This window comes from Solea solea, chromosome 10 (assembly GCF_958295425.1).
Source record: "Solea solea chromosome 10, fSolSol10.1, whole genome shotgun sequence".
Taxonomy (NCBI): Eukaryota; Metazoa; Chordata; class Actinopteri; order Pleuronectiformes; family Soleidae; genus Solea; species Solea solea.
This window is the reverse complement of record NC_081143.1, coordinates 29,631,689-29,655,386: the sequence shown is the minus strand read 5'-3', so window position 1 is coordinate 29,655,386 and position 23,698 is coordinate 29,631,689. Positions and strand designations below refer to the sequence as shown.

The following is a 23,698-nucleotide window of genomic DNA, read 5'->3' as shown; positions in this document are numbered from 1 at the left end:
TTTATATTGTTAGAATTTCACACAAATTTAATTCAACACACACAACATAGTTTTATCTGAAAGTTAATCTGTAATCACGGATTAAGATAAAAAAAATTTTTTTATAATTTTACCACTTTTACCACAGTTAGTGGTTCTGAGTGTGAGAGTTGCAGCAGTGAAAAGTGTCCCCCCATCCTCTCACACCAGTGTTTGCAGCACATGGAAAATGAATATCGTGAAAAAATCTGACGCAGGATTCCGTGACGTTCTGCCACTCATACAAACACTGACGCTGACTTTCACTTTTCATTTCTCTTGTGTCACGTTTGTTTCACGGTTAATGAGTCGCACACAGAGAAATGTTCCACGTTTACCTGTCGACATAAAACCTTATTGTTATTGACTGATATTGCAGTTTATGTCTGGAACTGTGAGGTGACTTAGTGAATGGAACACATTTCAGTTCACTGTGAATCATAAGGAAAGGAAAAGAAAGGAAGGAAAGGATCTTTATTGTCATTATACAACCACTGGTATTGCACAACAAAATGGTGAGGTCAGATGGAGGGTTGATAAAATCTATATCTCAGGTTTTCTTTTTGTCACATTGAGATAAACGTATAGTTTTTATTGTTTTTAAACACAGGACTCACTATCTCTGCTGCAGTTAAGTGTTGCACGTCTTTCGCAGCACAAGAGCAGGGAGTTTTTCATGTATGGGTCTAAAAATATCAACCAAGCGACGACGCTCACTATTTTTGTTTAAGATTTGTTGAAATAAAAAAATAAAAATAAAAATATATAGTGTTGTCCATTCTCTCTATCACTTAATTTTACACTGTTTTTCCACTCACTCTCCCATACCAAAGTCAATTGAGAAAATCAGTGATTTTAACATCACACACACAGGAGTTGTTGATCCACTGCTGCCTCCATCACTAAGTTCAAATGTCTTATTTTATTAATTTGGCATCTGAAATTCTGCATTAGTGTTCACCTCAGTGACACAAAGTGACCACACGAGGCAGCAGAGGACCAGCAGCTCCTGTGTCCCCACAGCTAAAATAAACTGATTTTCTCTGTGAGCTGCTGGTTTCTAAGCCTTAAAGCCACAGAGACTGTTTTTTTTTCTTTCATGTCTGTCTCTTCATTCACTGACTCTGTGAAGGGAGCGGCTCGAAACCATGTTTGTCAGCTGTTTCATGTCCATTTATAAGAAAAAAGTATCCTGACCGCAGCGTAGAGCAGAGGCTGCGTTCACAACAAGGAACGGAACTGGTGTGTGTGTAAAGTGCTGGATGACATCACTGCCACAGCAAAACACATGAACACATGTTTTTTATAAGAGATGGAAAAGGAAAAAAAAGTCTGAACCTCAACAAACACACGATGTCTGTTCATAAAAACTCCACATGTTCTTTCTTAGAGGAAAAGTTCAGCACTGACTCACGCTCAGTTTAAGTTTACGACGTCTTCAGAGCATGTTCACGTTTTTCTCTCACTGTGAGACAGACTTTTCCAACAGGGAATTGAAGTTTGTAATCCACTCACTCTCCCACACCAAAGTCCATAGAGAAAATCAGCGATTTTAACATCACACACACAGGAGTTTTTGATCCACTGCTGCCTTCATCACTAAGTTCAAATTTCTTATGTCACTTCGGCATTTTAAAAACTTCAAAACTTGTTCAGATTTCCCTCAGTGACACTACGTGACCACACAAGGCAGAAGTAGACCAGCAGCTCCTGTGTCCCTGCAGCTAAAATCACTGATTTTCTCTATGAGGTTTGGTGTGTGAGAGTGAGGGGTTTACAAACCTCAGTTTCCTGTGGGTTTTCTTGTGTCAGGCTGGTTCTCAGCAGCAGGGGCGCTCACTCTGTGTTGACTTTGTTCCAGTACCTCACACAACCACACAATGATCTTATTATATAACAGCTTAAAAACAAAAAATACGAGGTGCAACTTTACAAAATGTCTGCCAAAACAAATGTGGCGGACATCTTGTGTGTCACAGACACACAAAGACACAGACACTCACTCACTCACTCACACACACGACTGTGTTTAGGACAAACTCTGATCTTGTTTATTTACAGAATGTTTTGTGTTTGAGTTTCAGAGTCGACTCTGATTCTGTTGTGTTGTGTTGTGCTGTGTTGTTGTGCTGTTGTGTTGTCCTGTGGTGTTGTGTTGTTGTTGTGCTGTGATGTGCTGTTGTGTTGTCCTGTGGTGTTGTATTGTTGTTGTGCTGTGCTGTGCTGTGTTGTGTTGTGCTGTGGTGCTGTGTTGTTGTTGTGGGTCGACAGCTCTGACTCTGAGCGTCAGCAGATTCTCCTTGAATCTAAGAAGGAAGTAAGATAAGGAGGTAAGGGGAAGGAAGGGAGGAGGAGACATTAGTGAAGCTTTTTAAAGCTGCGCTCTGTAACATGAACATGAACATTCATTTTGAAGTAGAAATCATGTGGGTTTTTGTCACCTTATTCTGACGATTTCCTGTCTAAGCAGGGATTTTAAATATTATGTTATATGACATTCTTACTAGTTATTTTTTTATAAAATAATTAGAGATTAGCATTTTCCATTTTGTTTTATGAGCTATTTTTAGAAGAATAACATTTTGTTTTGGTATCAAAATAGACTTTGACTTTATTTGTTATTCGGATCAGACAAATACACATTTTTATGTTATTTTCATTAGGTTATTTATTAAATAATGAAAAAAAATGTTTTTCTTCATACAAAATATCCTACATAGCACCACTTCCTTTCAACCTGGTTTTCAAAATAAGAGCCACTGCCTTCAGCTTTTTACTTCTTATATAAAAACTTTAACAAATAACTTACAAATACATTTTTATGATATTTTTCATTCTTCTAGTTAACTCTAGAAAACAAATCACACAGTAACAGGAAGTCGTCACATTTTGCACACATGCAGAACAAATCAGGCAATGATGGGTCTTGTTTTACGGAGGCTGCCATCTTGTGGTGGGACATGTTTCTACAGCAGCCTGAATGGACAAACCAGCCAGAGCAGAGCCACCATAGTGTCGACACAGATAGAAAACTGTTATCTGTTAAAAACAAAAACATAGTGAACGCTAAATAAGACAACATTGACAAGTAGAACAATTAGTCTTAAAAGGTAAAAGTAGTAAGGTACCCCAACAGTTAGCTAGCAACAGTTAGCAGATAGAAAACTGTTTTCTGATAAAAAAAAAAAACAGTGTGGACACAGATAGAAAACTGTTTTCTGATAGTGTGGCTGCAGAAAAAAATAGCGTGTGAGTTTTGCATTTTAAAGCTTCAAATAATTGTGAAAGGTTCCGCCCACTTAAACCCAAAACATATTGAATAAAAACAGAATAATATGAGAGAGTTATGACATAGCATTTAAATGCTTTCTGGTCTCTGACGGCTACCATAGTTTTCTTAGATTCTTTGGAAAATGAGGAATGAGTGAGTGAAGTTGTGTGTTTATTACAGTCTGCAAGATCACCACTGGAGGTCACTAATTCCTACACCCAGGACCTTTAAAAAACTAAATTTACTACATTATATTGTTATATAATAAAGTAAAGATTATATGTGATATTATCCAGTTTTTTTAGAGTTTGTTGGTGACAAGTCATCCGTCCACGTTAGGGTAAATTTTAGATCCTTGTAAAATGGAGAAGTTTGAAAAAAATGCTGTAACATTCACTTCCTTTTTGTGTCGACCACAAGTCGATCATGTGTTCACACATGGTTCATGGTCTCACGTCACAGTCGAGCTCAGGCACACAAACTCAACTGAAACTAAAGACTGGATGGTGACATGCTAACAACTAGCTGCTAGCTAAACTGACAGAAGCAAAGTGAAGCTAATGTAAATGCACTTTAATAAATCAATGCTCATACTGAAGCACCTGTAAAAACCAGTTTGGAATGGAAGAAAAATGGTATCTTCAAATGTGGACGGAGATAGAAAACTGCATTTTAGATAAAAAACATAGTGTGGCCGCAGATAGAAAACAGTTTTCTGATAAAAAAAACAGTGTGGACACAAATAGAAAACAGTTTTTTTTCGATAAAAACAGTGTGGACGCAGGTAGGAAACAGTGTTTTTGGATGGAAACAGTGTTTTTGGATAAAAACAATGTGGACGCAGGTAGAAAACTGTGTTTTAGATTAAAAAAAACATAATGTGGACGCAGATAGAAAGAAACAAAGAAAACATAGCATTGTTGATTCAACCTGAAACAAAAGACCTTCAGTATTTGGACACAGCTGTTGATTCATTCATTCATTTCAATGCAATGTGAAAAATCAACATGCAGAGACCTGACACCTGTGTGTGTGTGTGTGTGTGTGTGTGTGTGTGTGTAAACTAACATCAATGTGGAATGTGAGATTGGCAGCTTCTGGCCTGTGTCTTGTTGTTGTCTCTCTGGTGTCACACAGGTTCACAGAGTGACAGGGTGACACTGTGACAGTGAAGAAAGAGCTCAGAGGAAACACAAGAAAAGAAGGTGGAGTCAGGAACAAGGGCAGGTACAACAAAGTGAGTAAAACCTGTAATTATTATCAACACAGTTTATTTAACCTCTGACTGCCTCTCTCGCTCTCACTGTGTCTCTCTACCTCTCTGAGCTTATCAGTCTATAAAAACACTGCATGTGTGTGTGTGTGTGTGTGTGTGTGAGAGAGTGAGAGAGGGCGGAGGGCAGAGAGAGCGACAGAGAGAGAGAGAGAGAGCCTCAGCTAAAAGAGTAAAAATAGTGAAGTGTGAGAAAGTCTGTGTTTGTGAGGAGGACAAGTCTGACAGAGACTGAGGACAAGTCTGACAGAGGAGGACAAGTCTGACAGAGGAGGACAAGTCTGACAGAGGTGGACAAGTCTGACAGAGACTAAGCAGGACAAGTCTGACAGAGGAGGAAGAATGTCTGTGAATGGGAAGGTGGCTCTGGTGACCGGGGGGGCCCAGGGCATTGGCCGAGCCGTGGTTCAGTCCCTTCTGAAGAGCTTAGCCAAGGTCAGTACCTCTGTACCACAGAACCAGAATATGAAATTGCTCCACTCTTCTTCATGACATGTCTTCTTGTTAAATGTCTGAAGTGTTTTCACTCACTCATTATTGAACGTGACAGCAGCACTTTAATATGTGACCTGCCTCTGTGTGTCTGTGTGAGTCTGTCTGTCTGTTGTGTAAAGTGTCTGAGTTTTTCATTACATCATTTAGATAAAAACGTAGTGTGGACACAGCTAGTAACAGTTTTCTGATAAAAAAAACAGTCTGTACACAGAAAACTGTGTTTTAGATAGAAACATAGTGTGGACACAGAAAATTGTGTCTTTAGATAAAAACATAGTGTAGATGCAGATAGAAAACTGTGCTTTTAGATAAAAAAAAAAACAGTGTGTGAACGCAGATAGAAATCTGTTTTCTGTGTGGCTACAGATAGAAAATTCCCTTTTTAGATAAAAACATAGTGTGGATGCAGATAGAAAACTGTGTTTGTAGATAAAAACATAGTGTGGACACTGGTAGAAAATTGTGTTTTTAGATACAGTAAAGACCTAGCGTGGAAGTAGGTAGAAAACTGCGTTTTCTGATAAAAAAAAAAACATAGTGTGGCCACAGTTAGAAAACTGCATTTTTAGATAAAAACATAGTGTGGACGCAGATAGAAAACTGTTTTATGATAAAAACATAGTGTGGACGCAGATAGAAAGTTGTGTTTTTTTTCACAAAAAAAGTTCAAATCTGTTCAAAACACAAAAGATAAAAGGACCATACAAAATAAAAGCATAAAAAGCATAAAGGTCTTATGGTAAGATAAAAAAATAAATGAATAATAAGAGAAGACAGTGAGACTGTGTTAAAGTGTGTGTTATTAATCCATTCATTTTCTAACATAACTATGAGCATACAATGGTGTGTCCAAATTTCTTATTTTCTTTGCATGTTTGTCACAATTTCAGATTATCAAAAACATTTAAATATTAGACAAAGATAACCCAAGTTAACAAAAAATGCAGTTTTTAAGTTATGATTTTATTTATTATGGGGGAAAAACTATACAAACCTTCATGGCCCCATGTGAAAAAGTAATTGCCCCCCTTGTTAAATCATCAGATCACTGTTATTAGTCAAATTTTTTGGAAAATTTTACTTGCCACACCCAGGCCTGATTACTGCCAGACCTATTGAATCAAGAGACGACTTAAATAGAACCTGTCAGACAAAGTGAAGTCGGCCAAAAGATCCAAAAAAAAGGGGGAAATCATGCCACGATCTAAAGCAATTCAGGAGCAAACGAGAAACACAGTAATTGACATCTATCGGTCTGGAAAAGGTTACAAAGACCTTTACAAAGCTTTGGGACTCCAGAGAACCACGGTGAGGGACATTATTCACAAATGGAGAAAACATGGAACAGTGGGTAACCTTCCCATGAGTGGCCAGCCGACGACTCATCTAAGAGGTCACAAAAGAACCCAGAACAACATCTAAAAAACTGCAGGCCTCACTCAGTGTTCATGATTCCACCATAAGAAAGAGACTGGGCAGAAATGGCCTGCATGGCAGAGTTCCAAGACCAAAAAGAACATTAAGGCTTGTCTCAGTTTTGCATCTTGATGATCCCTAAGACTTTTGGGAAAATACTCTGTGGACTAACGAGACAAAAGTTAAGCTTTTTGGAAGGTGTGTGTCCCATTACATCTGGCATAAAAGTAACACCACATTTCAGAACAAGAACATCATACCAACAGTCAAATATGGTGGTGGTATATGTGTTACCGAAGTAATACAAATATGGTGGTGGTAGTGTGATGGTGTGTGGTTGTTTTGCTGCTTCAGGACCTGGAAGACTTGCTGTGATAAATGGAACTATGAATTCTGCTGTCTACCAAAAAATCCTGAAGGAGAATGTGCAGCCATCTGTTTGTGACCTCAGGCTGAAGTGAACTTGGGTTCTGCAGCAGGACAATGATCTGAAGCACACCAGCAAGTCCACTTCTGAATGGCTAAAACAAAATGAAGACTTTGGAGTGGCCTAGTCAAAGTCCTGGCCTGAATCCTATTGAGATGCTGTGGCATGACCTTAAAAAGGCGGTTCATGCCCGAAAACCCTCTAATGTGGCTAAATTACAACGATTCTGTAAAGATGAGTGGGCTAAAATTCCTCCACAGCTTTGTAAAAGACTCATTGCAAGTTATCGCAAATGCTTTATTGCAGTTGTTGCTGCAAACGGCGGCCCAACCAGTTATTAGGTTTAGAGGGCAAACACTTTTTCACACAGGGCCATGTAGGTTTAGATTTGATTTCCCTCCCTTAATAATAAAAACCTTCATTTAAAAAACGCATTGTGTTTACTTGTGTTGTCTAATATTTCAATTTGTTTGATGATCTGAAACATTTAAGTGTGACAAACATGCTAAAAAATAAGAAATCAGGAAGGGAGCAAACACTTTTTCACACCACTGTATGTTCTTAAAATTGAAATCATAATAATGTTGTGGTCTCAGGTGAGTGTGGTGGACCTGAACCAGTCCAGCGGTGAGGAGTGTAAGAAGCAGCTGGACGCAGAGTTCGGAGAAGGAAACTGCTCGTTCATTCAGTGCGACGTCTCTGACGGAAACGCGCTCAAAGGTAAAAATTTCATTTCTTTGACTTATGAGACACGGACGTGAACTTTACTCATGTTAATCCTCCTCCTGATGAATGAAGGGAAAAAAACGGTGCACTGTGACTATTTTTAGCCGGGATTAGAGATGCTTGACAGACAGTCAGAGGGTGTGAAGGAGCTGCAGGTTCAGTCAGGCCGAGCGCAGACCGTGCGCAGACTGTGACATGTGACATGTCTGTCAAAACAGTGTGTGTAACTGTGTGTGACAGAGTGTGACAAACAAAGTTTCCATTACATTACATTACATGTCATTTAGCAGACGCTTTTATCCAAAGCGACTTACAATGGAATTGAGTACAATCAGCCAGGGGTGGAGTCAAACTTGCGACCATTGCGACCATGGTGTCTTTCGCACACAGGGTACCGGTCTTAACCACTTAGCCACTCTACCCTCTTTTTTTTCCCCCCTGTTTCCTTGTCTTACATTAAAAGAGTAAAACTCCCTGCAGGCTAATGGCAGTGAATACTGTGTGTGTGTGTTTGTTTGTTTGTAATTGTCGGGTGTCCAGGTGAGGAATGCAGCAGCTGATGACACATGCAGGTTTTACCACCTTAGGTTTCGCTCCCTCTCCCTCTGTCTGTCTCTCTGTCTCTCTCTGTCTGTCTCTCTGTCTGTCTCTCTGTCTGTCTGAGTGAATGCTGGGAGTGAGAGTGTGGCTGAGAGCGTGTTCAGGGTGAGTGTTTTTCAAACTTTTCAAACTCTTTATCGGTTAATAGTTTAGTTTTCTCTGTGACCAGTGACTGTTTGACTTCATTATCGTTATAGTTTAACTGTGTTGTGTGTGGCGGTGGCTGCCACCAGCGCTGCAGTCAATGGCAGCACCTGGAGTCTCCGGGTTGGAGAAGCTGACTCGCCGACATGCCATCAGATTATGTCCGGATGCAGGCGTGTCAGTAGAGGCGTGGCCTCACTGTGGGTGCAGCCGTGGGATGAACAGTGCTGTCGTCATTTTTTAGACAGCACTGATTAAGTCAATGAACTGGTCATCGAAGGTTCACTGGTGCCGGCGTTACCTCTGGTAACTCCTGCTAAAAAAATTATTATTTCTAACCTTTTTTAAGAAATGAGGCTCTGGTGAAGGAGCTGTCGTGACACGGAAAACTCGTGTCCACTATAAAAATGAGTCCACTCGGCCGTAAATCTGCTCTCCTGAAACACAGGTTTTAATGATCCTCAACAGAGCAGTGAGTCAGCGTCAGTACACCTGGGCTCACTGCAGAGACAGGATCCTTTTTACTGTTATTAATGTTTTTAAGAGTTGTTTTATTTCTCCTGTTGGTTTCTCTGACCACTCTCTTGTACATTGTGCGGTTTTCATAAAAAATATCAAATGTAAAAGTGCATACTGGCATTTTTAACACCACCCTGCTGTCAGACAATACTTTTAAAAATGTATTCAGTTATTTTTGGTTTTATTTTAGACGAACCAAGTCTGAGTACAGCTCGTTGCAGCAGTGGTAGGACGTGGGTAAAGTCCAAATAAAACAGCTCTGCTTACAGTTCACTCTCAATGAGAGACATGAGCAGGTCTATGGTGGAGCTGCAGGGTTTCGCAGACTCCTGCAGGAGGACAGAGAGATTCCACAGTGTGCCGCCTCCTTCTACCAGGAACTCTATAGAGCAGAGCTCCAAGAGGATCCAGAGGTGGCGCTTCTTACCTAAAGTGTCTGAAGGAGACAAAGAGCAGCTGGAAGCACAGCTTTCTGCCCAAGAACTGCAGGAGGCGCTGCAGGGTCTACAGAGCAGGAAGTCTGCTGGTATAGATGGTCTCCCTGCAGAGTTTTACAAAACATTCTGGACTGTCATCGAGGAGGATTTACTGTGTGTCCTGCAGGACGGCTGTCCTCACTCTCCTCCCAAAGAAAGGAGACCTGCAGGACATAAAGAGCTGGCGTCCTGTGTCGCTGCTGTGCACAGACTACAAGCTGCTCTCCAAAGTCCTAGCAACAAGGCTCCGGAGAGTGATAGAGCAGGTGGTTCACACGGGTTAGGGTTAGGGTCCAGACCTACTGTGTGCCCCGCAGGCTGATATCTGATAATATCATCTTCATTCAGGACCTTTTTTCCACCTCTCTGGTTCACTAGGCTAAAAGCTTGGTCTGATGACCTTGGACCAAGAAAAGGCTTTTGACAGAGATGAAAAGTTTGTCTCACAGTGACAGAAGGATGTGATCATGTGATGTAGAAATAATAGATCTAAACTGACATAGATCTTATTGAGTGAGTCTTTAAGGAGCTAAAAATGCCATTTCTGGTGATGGCTCATCTTCACTGACTGTGTCACAAAAACCTGAACTATCCCTTTAAGTTTGTGTGTGTGTGTGTGTGTGTGTGTGTGTGTGTGTGTGTGTGTGAGTAGATGCCTTCCAGAGAACCGTGGACCAGTTTGGTCGCCTGGACATCGTCATCAACAATGCTGGAATCAACAATGAAAAGAACTGGGAGAAGACGATAGAAGTCAACCTGGTAAGATGACAGTTAAATAAATAACAGAAACGAGCAGTTATTAATAGTTAAATAACACTTATAATGACAGGTTGTTCAAACATAAATGATAGATATTTTTATCTTTATGTTGGCAGCACATATACAGTACATGTTATTATGGCTTCTGTGTGTGTGTGTGTGTGTTCTCTAACTCAGGCTTTGATCGTGTTGAGGAAATTCCTCGTTATCACCTTGAGGCGCCGTGTTTGTTTGTCACAAGCTCTGCTCTGCTCTCACTGTGTCTTCTTTTCACATTTGTCCACATTTGAATACATGTATTTAAATACATGTCTTAAAATGTAAACGTCACAGGAAAAACAAACATGTCTATGAATACATGAATGACTTCCTGTTCACTTTACATCTGTACTCATATCCCAGGCTAACCACTTACAGAGTTGGCTAGTTAGTAAGCTAGTCAGTCAGTCAGTCAGTCAGTTAATGAGGTTGGTTAGCTGTTTGGATCTGTGGTGTTTCATTACTGCCTTCTTGTCCTAGAAACTACCCTAATGTTATGTCTAGTTAGTTGGTTTGGTTGGTCGGTCAGTTAGTTAGTTAGTCATTTAAACAACAGTTAGCATCGGTCAGTTATTTATTTCATTGTTCTGTTCAAGGCTCTGTACACAGACAACATCACCACTGCCTTCTTTCCTAGAATCCCTGAACTACACTAATATAGTGTTTAGTTAGTTGGTTGGTGGTCGGTCAGCTGGTTTTATAGCTGTTAACATATGTGGTGTTTCATTACTGCCTTCTTTTACTAGAATCCTTGAAATTTCCTAATATAATGTTTAGTTACGTTTAGTTAGTTAGTTAACTAACTAACTAACTAGTTTGTTGGTTGGTTAGTTTTGTTTATAGCTGTTAACATATGTGGTGTTTGATTACTGCCTTCTTTTACTAGAATCCTTGAAATTCCCTAATATAATGTTTAGTTATTTACATTTAGTAAGTTAGTTAACTAACCAACTAACTTACTAACTAGTTTGTTGGTTGGTTGGTTAGTTAGATTTTATAGCTGTTAACATATGTGGTGTTTCATTACTGCCTTATTTTACTAAAATCCTTGAAATGCCCTAATATAATGTTTAGTTAGTTGGTTAGTTAGTTTTGTTTTATAGCTGTTAGCATATGTGATGTTTCATTACTGCCTTCTTTTCCCTGTTCCAGTTGTAGTCAGACTCCCTGACTTTAGGGGGCGCTCCTGCTGAACCTAGCAACATGTTGGTGGATGAAAATTGAACAGAACTGTGTGTGCAACTGAAACACACACAAACAGTGTTGTTTGTTAACAGTTTGTGTGTTTGTTGTTTCAGACATCTGTAATTAAAGGGACATACCTGGGTTTGGAGCACATGAGCAGAGAGCACGACAAAGAAGGAGGAACCATCATCAACGTGTCCTCTATGGCAGGTAACACACACACACACACACACACACTGGCATTAACACACACAGCATTTTTATCATAACACAGAAACAAAAGCTAAATATAAGTTGTTGTCTTCATTTCCTACAATATTTAAATGATCTACATCACATAGTTAGTTAGTTGGTTAGTCAGTCAGTTAGATAGGCCTTGTAGTTATAGATAGTTAATTTTAGGGTTAGGGTTAACCCTAGTTAAGTTTAGGGTTAGGGTTAGGGTTACCCTAACCCTGAAGTTAGGGTTAGTTAAGTTAAGTTTAATTTAGTTTAGTTTAGTTTAGTTAGGGTTTAGTCAGTGTTTCTTAAACTACAACATGTCTCATAAATAATAATAATTTTTTATATAATATAATAATATGATATAAAAGTTTTTTTAACAAACTTTTACTGAAATGTTCACACACACAAAATTGTCTATTTTAACACAAGCAAGATCAAGAGATCTTAATTTGAATTTCAGTGAACTGTGTAGAACATTTGAATTGTTGTTCATGTTAATGTGAGTCTGTCCAAATGAATGCCAAAGCAGAGTCCTTAAAAGGATAGTTTTCCAAACCTGTGTGTGTGTGGTGTGTGTGTGTTCATTCCTCTGCTCATATCACCTTGTCCATCTAAAGCAGCTCAGCCTCTGTGAAGCAGCAACATGTGGTTATCATTTCCCACTCATCTCACTCATGATAAAAACAGTGTGTGTGTGTGTGTGTGTGTGTGTGTCTCGGTAAATGTGTGTGTGTGTGTGTGTGTGTGTGTCTCGGTGTGCGGGTATTACTAATGTTGTGGGGACTTTAGGTCCCAACAATGTAAATGACTACATTTTAAGGTGAAGATATCTTTTAAGGTTAGGTTGAGGTTAGGGTTAGGGTAAGGTTAGGGTCAGGGTTAGAATCGGGCCAGTATTAATTGTGGTTAAGGTTAGAGTAAGTCTCCAGGAAATGAATGTAAGTCAATGCAATGTCCCCTCAAGTCATGAATGTCCAACATGCGTGAATTGGTGTGTGTGTGTGTGTGTGTCGGTGTCGGTGTCTGTGTCTGGGTCTGTAAGTGTGTGTGTGTGTACTTGCCATTAGCCATAACAAACACAGACTTGTCCAAACATGGGAAAACATATTACAAGCATATTGTTTTGGAGGAAAGAATGAGTCTGTGTGTGTGTGTGTGTGTGTGTGTGTGTGTGCGGGTAAGGGTTAGACCTCGTCTTCATCGTGTCACATGACTAAACAAGTTAAAGAAAAACAAAGTTATGAAAATACAAAATGAAACGGAGTAAATATATATGTATATATATATATATATATGTATATATATATACATCATATAAATTAAGTTTAAAAGTGTTCACTGTGGAATAATGAGGATGTCAAAGGAAGTCTCTTCAAAATAAAAGTCTGTTTCTAACGCATTTGATCTGAAGCAACGAACTCAACATGTTTGTTTGTTTGTTTGTTTGTTTGTTTTGTGTTGATTGGAAAAACAAAATTGTCCAAACTATAAAATGATGCTAAAATGTTTTGTCACTCAGTCATGAACTCAAAGCTAATGCTAATGCCAATGCTAATTCCTCGTGTTGTTCTTCAGCTTTTCTTCATTCTCCTCATCAACCTGTTTATACTGCGACTAAGCATGGAGTCATCGGCTTCACCAGAGCTATGGCTGTAAGACACACACATACACACACACACACACACCATGTTCTTCTCCATGTTCTTCTCCATGTTCCTCACCGTGTTCTCCTCCATGTTCCTCACCATCTTCTCCATGTTCTTCCCCATGTTCCTCAATGTTTTCTCCTCCATGTTCCTCACCGTTTTCTCCATGTTCTTCTCCATGTTCCTCAATGTGTTCTCCTTCATGTTCTCGTCCATGTTCCTCACTGTGTTCTCGTCCATGTTCTCCTCCATGTTCCTCACCGTCTTCTCCATGTTCTTCTCCATGTTCCTCAATGTTTTCTCCTCCATGTTCCTCACCGTGTTCTCGTCCATGTTCTTGTCCATGTTCCTCAATGTGTTCTCCTCCATGTTCCTTACCGTCTTCTCCCTGTTCTCCTGCAGGACGCGTCCTCTCAGGGCGACTACGGCGTCCGTATCAATGCTCTGTGTCCAGCGTTCGTGGACACGCCTCTGCTGCACTCGGTGGAATGTGAGGACCACATGGGAAAGTTTGTCAAGTTCAAGGACGATTTCAAACGCAGCATGATCAAGTTTGGAGTTCTACAGTAAGTCCATGACTTTATCTTCAGACATCCTGCACTGACAAAAACAACAATCTTCATCTCAAGCTCAGAGTTAGATTAGATTATTTGTTTTTGAAACTGTGCTGTGTTCAGGCCGCCGTTGATCGCAGAAGGCATGATGAGGTTGATCACAGACTCCAGTCTCAACGGAGCCGTGATGAAGATCACCTGCTCAAAGGGAATCCACTTCCACACGTATGAACCCATGTCTGCTTGAACCCAGACCCAAAACTGCACTTGTTGCCATTGCCGTGGAAACACCACAGACTGATACAGGGAAAGTGTTGCGTCATTTACTTGTTGTCTTAAAGCTACAGTATGCTGAATAGCAAGAAACATGGACAATTTGCTGAGTCTCCTCCCCTGATCATTAAATAGTAAAATTTTTCTCTCCTAAGCTCCACCCACCATGTGAGGGCGGACCGACGTAAAGGTTCAACGTACAACTGTAACTCATTTTGATCACTTAGTCACGTTTGTGCTTTGTTCGTCAAACGTCTTTGGTTTTTGTCCACAAACACAAAAATGATTGAGTTTAAATGTTTCCTTTGTTTTTATGGAGCAAAGAAACCAGAAAATATTCACTTTTAAGAAAAATCACACAAAATTATTTGGTTAAAAATCCATGATTAAAATGATAAAATTAGTTAGTGACAGTTAGTTACTGACCTCTAAAGGTGAGATGCAGATTGCGTGTTTAAAGTTCATATAAAAGTTTTATTGTGAAAAACCAACCTGTTTCTATCCGACTCACTTATGAGAAGTCAATTAAAGGTCAATGCCAATAAAAATGCTTTGATTTCACACACTATACCTTTAAGGATGTTTTTAGTTTGTTTGTTTCTGTGTGAACTTCCTGTTGAAACGATTAAAAAAAAAGTTATTCTAATAAAAGGGTTAGGGTTAGGGTATGTTTTGATTTGACATTTTGTATTTTTCTGATAAAATAAAATAGAAACTTTTATGTAAGTTTTGGTTTTAAGTCGAGTCATTAAGCGTTCAGTTTCAAAATAAGATTAAAAATGAAATCTACTTTTAAGATTTCAGTAACACACAACAATGTCAAAGAAAAATTTACCAAAGACAACTTCATTATCTCTTGACTTGTAGATCTGAAGACACCTGGGGCCTCATGTATAAAAGAGCAGCTTTCATACTAAAAGACAGCGTACGCACAAAATTCGAAAAGTACGTACGCAAATAAAATCTCAGATTTATAAAATCGTGCATACGCCAAGTCCTGCGCACCTTTTCTTTATACATCCCATCAAACGTGAAACTGATCGGCGACGAATGAGTAACACACCATGCCCCTGTTCCACCCACAAATGAATATACAAATGACTCTATAACGGCGTCTTCCTGAAGAAAAAGGACAAATGCAGCAGCAAAGAAAGAGGGAAATAAAAGAAAAAGAAGGAAAGTGCGCAATCAACGCGTCAATTTATGAATCTATTAATATTAATATTAATATAGTAATACGTTTTTCTGATGTAACATTTTTTAGACATTACTTATCCATGCGAGCTGAACGTACACATCATTTCAACCATCAACAAAGTGTCACACGTCATCATCTACACACAGAATAAACAGAGAGCTCACGGAGTTACTCCATGTAACCATTCATTACTGTACTGATTGTGTTGTGGAAGCTGGGGAGGAAGGAAGAGGGAGGAAGACGGTGCCGGTGTTCTGGAGTCTCCAGCGGCTGACGAGCGCGCACCAGCAACTGCTTTCTCTTCCGATGAAAGGGCACAGCGGTGGTGGAATAACTTTTTTGCAGTTATTTCGTTATCGTATGGATTAAAATGGGATAAAGGAAATGTTCTACTCAACGTTCAAGTCCCATTTTCTTACAACAAATGAGTCCGTAACTTTATTTTGGAGCGTTTAAACTATTATAGACTGACGTGTGTTCATGTGTTCATGTCAGCAGCTGTGTGTCTATTTACAGCGCAGTGTTACATAAAGAAAATATTCATCTGTGGAAAATTATTTTCAGTCATTTGCTCAAAGTAAGTAAGTGAGTCTCCCTCTCTCACTCACACACACACACAGGTTTGTAGCGTGTTCACACACAGGATCAGTTTGGTCTTCAATGTCCTCTGAAGTTGTAGTATTAAATTCATTTTTAGAAACCTCAGATTCTCATAAAACACCTACGACATCCTCTGTTTGATCTTCAAATATTTTTAAGTGTTGTTTAAGTGATTCAATGAAATCCTGAGATTGCGTATCCAGTCTTTGAAAAACTTCAGAGTGAGATGGTGAGGACCAGTAACTCAGTCCTTCAGAAGATGACTTTGTGAGTTCAAGTCTTACAATAAAGTGATGAATTTTTAAAAACACAAAGTGTCAAAGGTTATAAGAAAACCTGAAGAAGTGTAGGAGAAGGTGGCTCAGTGGATAAGAACCCTGCTGTGCACTTCAAAGGTCAAAGGTTGAATTCTTATAAAGAACAAGATATTTTATGTTCAACGTCCAAAGTGAAGATTGAAGTGAGTCTCAAATCCACTAGGACTTCATCGAGTGTTGGCTTTGTTTCAAAATCAGATCAGAAGGTCCCAGGTTCACTTCCACAGCTGTGGGTTTGTTCCTGTCCATGTGCTGATAGTTTTGGTTCCACACTGATGGACAAAATTTCAATCGATAAATCCTAAAGAAAAAGGACATTGTGGTTAGTTTTGGGCTGATCTTTCTTTTTTAATTTTGGACACGGTTGAGGAACCAAACCCACCTGAAGGTGGCGAGGTAGGTTCCACCACCACAGGGTTGTCCCGGTCAGGCAGTGGGCAGGTTGCTTTGTTCCCATCCATAAGGTTAATCAGTCAATCCTTGAGGTGGTAGGTCCCATTCCTCAACTGCAATGTTGTCCCAGTCCTGCAGATCGAAGTTCCGTAATCAGAAGTTGATAGTTTTGGTTCCACGCTGGCAGACCAAATTTAAATACATGAATAAATGAACTGCCAGACAGGGACAATATTGTGGTTGAACAAAGCCACCGGGCCATGAATTCCTCTTCCTTCTAAGGCCTTTTGTCTCCTTTCAATCTTGATGTGTCTTGGTGATGGTGAGAAATGTCTTGTTCTTTATAAGAATTCAACCTTTGATGTCAGAACTCCTTTTAAAGTTCAACATCCAAAGTGAAGATTGAAAGAAGACAAAAAGACCCAAAGGTGTCAGACGTCGGTGGCTTTGTTCACAACCATATGTAAGACTGGTCAGTCCACAAGGTAGCATGTTCAATTCCACTGCTGCAGTATTTTAGTCTGAGTCCAGCAGTGAGAAGGTCCACAGCTACAGGTTGTTCCAGTCCACACGATTGGGGTTTATTTACTTGAATTTTAGACGCCAGTGTCGAACCAAAACTAACCCCAACCACAGATTGGTAGAAGTTCCAACTGTTGGACTGGGACAACCACACAGTTTATTTACAGTTGTGAACTCCTATTAGTTTTAAAACTTTTTGTCTCCTTCAATCTTCACCGTGGAGCTTGAACTTTCAAAGGGTTCTTCAAAAGAACTTCCTCATCTGACCCGAACCCAAAGATTCAAGGGTTCTGTCCCACAACCGCATCCAAAATTAAAAAAGAAATATCCCTCACGCCTCCCTGTGAATGAAGATTCCTGTGGTTGATTTGTTTTTGTGCCTGAATGAGACAAAAATACACAACATTTTAATCGGTTTTCTTTGGGAAATTTCATTCAAATCAATCTTTTACCTTTACTTCACAAACGTTGTTCACAATCACACGTGAAAACAAAACCTCCTAAATGTGAAGGAGAAGAATCTCAGAGGAAGTCGACCCTCAGTGGACACACACACACACAGACATCTGAAGATGAATGACTGTTTTCTTAACGCTCCCTGTTGGGTGAAGGAAGAATGCAGTAAATGCAGTGTAACCAGTTCAGTGTGGATGTAATGTGAATGTACAGCGCTGCAGGTCATCACTCACTCACTGCAGAGATAAAGCTGCCATCTCATAAAACACTCGTAAGCTGCGTAATTCATCTTTAAATGCAAAGCACTTACACACGTGTGTGTGTGTGTGGGGGGGGGGGGTGCGTGTTACACACATGTGCTTTTCTTCCATGAAACATGTTATTGTACATGTGGAAGTTTTGCTAATGGCAGCAGAGGAAGAATCACAGTCAGGTCATGTTTCATGTCACGGAGAACTCAACCATTCATCACTGATTAATCAACTACTTAAAGCTGCAGTGTGTAACTTTTGTTAATTTTACACAAACTGGTCCTCTACTGCCTTGTGTGGTCACTTTGTGTCACTGAGGTCAATCTGAACAAAGGAGTTCAAACACAAAATAAAAATAACAATAACACAATAAAAAACTTATTGATGGAGGCAGCAGTGGATCAACACCTCCTGTGTGTGTGATGTAAGAAAAATTCAGATTTTCTGTATGGACTTTGGGGTGGGAGAGTGAGTGGTTTAAAAACTTGAGTTTAGTCTCATTTTGGACAACATACTAAACTATGTCTTTTTTGTCTCATTTTGGACAACATTTTTGTCTCATTTTGGACGACATACTATACTATGACTTTTTTGTCTCATTTTGGACGAGATAATAAACTATGACTTTGTTGTCTCATTTTGGACAACATACTGAACTACGACATTTTTGTCTCATTTTGGACGACATACTAAAGTATGACTTTTTGTCTCATATTGGACGACAAACTATACTACGACATTTTTGTCTCATTTTGGATGACATACTATACTATGACTTTTTTGTCTCATTTTGGACGACATACTAACTGATGACTTTTTTTACTCATTTTGGACAACATACTAAACTATGACTTTTCTGTCTCATTTTGGACGACATACTATACTGTGATTTTTTGTCTCATTTTGGACGACATATTATACTATGACTTTTTTGTCTCATTTTGGACAACATACTATACTGTGATTTTTTTGTCTCATTTTGGACGACATATTATACTATGACTTTTTTGTCTCATTTTGGACGACATACTAGCCGATGACTTTTTTGTCTCATTTTGGACGACATACTATACAATGACTTTTTTCTCTCATTTTGGATGACATACTAAACTATGACATTTCTGTCTCATTTTGGACAACGTACTAAACTATGAATTTTTTGTCTAATTTTGGACGACATACTAGCCGATGACTTTTTTGTCTCATTTTGGACGACATACTAAACGATGACTTTTTTGTCTCATTTTGGACGACATACTAAACTATGACTTTTTTGTCTAATTGAGGACGAGATACTATCTTGGAACTTCTTTATCACATTTTGGACGACATACTATACTACGACTTTTTTGTCTCATTTTGGACAACATTCTATACAATGACATTTTTGTCTCATTTTGGACGACATACTAAAGTATGACTTTTTTGTCTCATTTTGGACAGCATACTATACTATGACTTTTTTGTCAAATTTTGGACGACATACTATACTATGATTTTTTTTATCTAATTTTGGATGACCTACTAAAGTATGACATTTTTGTCTCATTTTGGACAACATACTATACTTTGAGGGTCCCACGGTGGTGTAGTGGTTAGCACTCTTGCCTTGCAGCGAGAAGACCCGGGTTCGAGCCCCGGTTGGAACAAGGGCCTTTCTGCATGGAGTTTGCATGTTCTCCCCGTGTGTGCGTGGGTTCTCTCCGGGTTCTCCGGCTTCCTCCCACAGTCCAAAGACATGCAATGTGGGGATAGGTAAATTGAACACTCTAAATTGACCAGTGTGAGAGTGAATGGTTGTTTGTCTCTATCTGTGTGTGGCCCTGCGATGGACTGGCGAACTGTCCAGGGTGTACCCCGCCTATCGGCCGATGTAGCTGAGATTGGCACAGCACCCCCCGCGACCCTCTGGCAGAGGATAAAGCGGTAGATGATGACTGACTGACTGATTATACTATGACTTTTTTGTCTCATTTTGGACGACATACTAGCCGATGACTTTTTGTCTCATTTTGGACGACATATTAGCCGATGACTTTTTTGTCTCATTTTGGACGACATACTATACTATGATTTTTTGTCTCATTTTGCACGACATACTAAAAGTATGACTTTTTTGTCTCATTTTGGACGACATACTAAATGATTACTTTTTTGTCTCATTTTGGACGACATACTAACCTATGACTTTTTTGTCTCATTTTGGACGACATACTGAACTATGAAATTTTTGTCTCATTTTGGACTACATACTAAAGTATGACATTTTCGTCTCATTTTGGACGACATACTATACTATGTTTTTTTGTCTCATTTTGGACGACATACTAAAACTATGACTTTTTTTGTCTTATTTTGGACGACAAACTGAACTATGACATTTTTGTCTCATTTTGGAAGACAAACTGAACTATGACATTTTTGTCTCATTTTGGAAGACATACTATATTATAACTTTTTTGCCTCATTTTAGACATAATATACTATGACTTTTTGTCACATTTTGGACAAAATACTATACTATGACTTTTTTGTCAAATTTTGGACGACATACTAAACTATGACTTTTTTGTCTCTTTGAACGATATACTAAACTATGAGTTTTTTGCCTCATTTTGGACAACATACTAAACTATGACTTTTTTATCTCATTTTGGACGACATACTAAAGTATGTCTTTTTCGTCTCATTTTGGACAACATTCTAAGGTATGACTTTTTTGTCTCATTTTGGAAGACATATTAAAGTATGACTTTTTTGTCACATTTTGGACGACATACTAGCCGATGACTTTTTTGTCTCATTTTGGACGACATACTATACTATGATTTTTTGTCTCATTTTGGACGACATACTAAAAGTATGACTTTTTTGTCTCATTTTGGACGACATACTAAACGATGACCTTTTTGTCTCATTTTGGACGACATACTAAACTATGACTTTTTTATCTCATATTGGACGACATACTAACCTATGACTTTTTTGTCTCATTTTGGACGACATACTAAACGATGACCTTTTTGTCTCATTTTGGACGACATACTAAACTATGACTTTTTTATCTCATATTGGACGACATACTAAAAGTATGACTTTTTTGTCTCATTTTGGACGACATACTGAACTAGGACATTTTTGTCTCATTTTGGACGACATACTAAAAGTATGACTTTTTTGTTTCATTTTGGACGACATACTAAACGATTACTTTTTTGTCTCATTTTGGACGACATACTAAACTATGACTTTTTTGTCTCATTTTGGACGACATACTAAACTATGACTTTTTAGTCTCATATTGGACGACATACTATACTATGACATTTTTGTCTCATTTTGGACTACATACTAAAGTATGACATTTTCGTCTCATTTTGGACGACATACTATACTATGATTTTTTGTCTCATTTTGGACGACATACTAAAAGTATGACTTTTTTGTCTTATTTTGGACGACAAACTGAACTATGACATTTTTGTCTCATTTTGGACGACAAACTGAACTATGACATTTTTGTCTCATTTTGGACGACAAACTGAACTATGACATTTTTGTCTCATTTTGGAAGACATACTATATTATGACTTTTTTGCCTCATTTTAGACATAATATACTATGACTTTTTTGTCACATTTTGGACAAAATACTATACTATGACTTTTTTGTCAAATTTTGGACGACATACTAAACTATGACTTTTTAGTCTCATATTGGACGACATACTACACTATGACATTTTTGTCTCATTTTGGACTACATACTAAAGTATGACATTTTCGTCTCATTTTGGACGACATACTATACTATGATTTTTTGTCTCATTTTGGACGACATACTAAAAGTATGACTTTTTTGTCTTATTTTGGACGACAAACTGAACTATGACATTTTTGTCTCATTTTGGACGACATACTAACCTATGACTTTTTTGTCTCATTTTGGACGACATACTGAACTAGGACATTTTTGTCTCATTTTGGACGACATACTAAAAGTATGACTTTTTTGTTTCATTTTGGACGACATACTAAACGATTACTTTTTTGTCTCATTTTGGACGACATACTAAATTATGACTTTTTAGTCTCATATTGGACGACATACTATACTATGACTTTTTTGTCTCATTTTGGACGACATACTGAACTATGACATTTTTGTCTCATTTTGGACTACATACTAAAGTATGACATTTTCGTCTCATTTTGGACGACATACTATACTATGATTTTTTGTCTCATTTTGGACGACATACTAAAAGTATGACTTTTTTGTCTTATTTTGGACGACAAACTGAACTATGACATTTTTGTCTCATTTTGGAAGACATACTATATTATGACTTTTTTGCCTCATTTTAGACATAATATACTATGACTTTTTTGTCACATTTTGGACAAAATACTATACTATGACTTTTTTGTCAAATTTTGGACGACATACTAAACTATGACTTTTTTGTCTCTTTGAACGATAAACTAAACTATGAGTTTTTTGCCTCATTTTGGACGACATACTAAACTATGACTTTTTTATCTCATTTTGGACGACATACTATACTATGACATTTTTGTCTAATTGAGGACGACATACTATCTTGTGACTTTTTTATCTCATTTTGGAAGACATATTAAAGTATGACTTTTTTGTCACATTTTGGACGACATACTAGCCGATGACTTTTTTGTCTCATTTTGGACGACATACTATACTATGACTTTTTTATCTCATATTGGACGACATACTAACCTATGACTTTTTGTCTCATTTTGGACGACATACAGTATTAGCCGATGACTTTTTTGTCTCATTTTGGACGACATACTATACCATGATTTTTTGTCTCATTTTGCACGATATACTAAAAGTATGACTTTTTTGTCTCATTTTGGATGACATACTATACTATGACTTTTTGTCTCATTTTGGACGACATACTAAACTATGACTTTTTTGTCTCATATTGGACGACATACTAACCTATGACTTTTTTGTCTCATTTTGGACGACATACTGGACTATGACATTTTTGTCTCATTTTGGACTACATACTAAAGTATGACATTTTCGTCTCATTTTGGACGACATACTATACTAAGATTTTTTGTCTCATTTTGGACGACATACTAAAAGTATGACTCTTTTGTCTTATTTTGGACGACAAACTGAACTATGACATTTTTGTCTCATTTTGGACGACAAACTGAACTATGACATTTTTGTCTCATTTTGGACGACAAACTGAACTATGACATTTTTGTCTCATTTTGGAAGACATACTATATTATGACTTTTTTGCCTCATTTTAGACATAATATACTATGACTTTTTTGTCACATTTTGGACAAAATACTATACTATGATTTTTTTGTCAAATTTTGGACGACATACTAAACTATGACTTTTTTGTCTCTGAACGATATACTAAACTATGAGTTTTTTGCCTCATTTTGGAAGACATACTAAACTATGACTTTTTTATCTCATTTTGGACGACATACTATACTATGATTTTTTGTCTAATTGTGGACGACATACTAAAAGTATGACTCTTTTGTCTTATTTTGGACGACAAACTGAACTATGACATTTTTGTCTCATTTTGGACGACAAACTGAACTATGACATTTTTGTCTCATTTTGGACGACAAACTGAACTATGACATTTTTGTCTCATTTTGGAAGACATACTATATTATGACTTTTTTGCCTCATTTTAGACATAATATACTATGACTTTTTTGTCACATTTTGGACAAAATACTATACTATGACTTTTTTGTCAAATTTTGGACGACATACTAAACTATGACTTTTTTGTCTCTTTGAACGATATACTAAACTATGAGTTTTTTGCCTCATTTTGGAAGACATACTAAACTATGACTTTTTTATCTCATTTTGGACGA

The 23,698-nt window shown here is 38.1% G+C and overlaps 1 protein-coding gene across 2 annotated transcripts; it reads left to right on the top strand.

The window, feature by feature from the left end:
* Positions 1-4,563: 4,563 nt before the first annotated feature.
* Positions 4,564-14,414, top strand: hpgd (15-hydroxyprostaglandin dehydrogenase). 2 transcript variants are annotated; one of them, XM_058639505.1, is made up of 7 exons: positions 4,564-4,997; positions 7,497-7,620; positions 10,018-10,124; positions 11,462-11,554; positions 13,149-13,225; positions 13,622-13,785; positions 13,897-14,018. In XM_058639505.1, the coding sequence occupies exons 1-6, from the start codon at positions 4,905-4,907 to the stop codon at positions 13,764-13,766; spliced, it is 639 nt and encodes a 212-aa protein (XP_058495488.1). In that variant the 5' UTR covers positions 4,564-4,904; the 3' UTR covers positions 13,767-13,785; positions 13,897-14,018. The 2 variants fall into 2 exon arrangements, with proteins under 2 accessions (XP_058495488.1, XP_058495487.1); XM_058639504.1 differs by having other exon boundaries at positions 4,566-4,997; positions 11,462-11,558; positions 13,897-14,414.
* Positions 14,415-23,698: the final 9,284 nt, after the last annotated feature.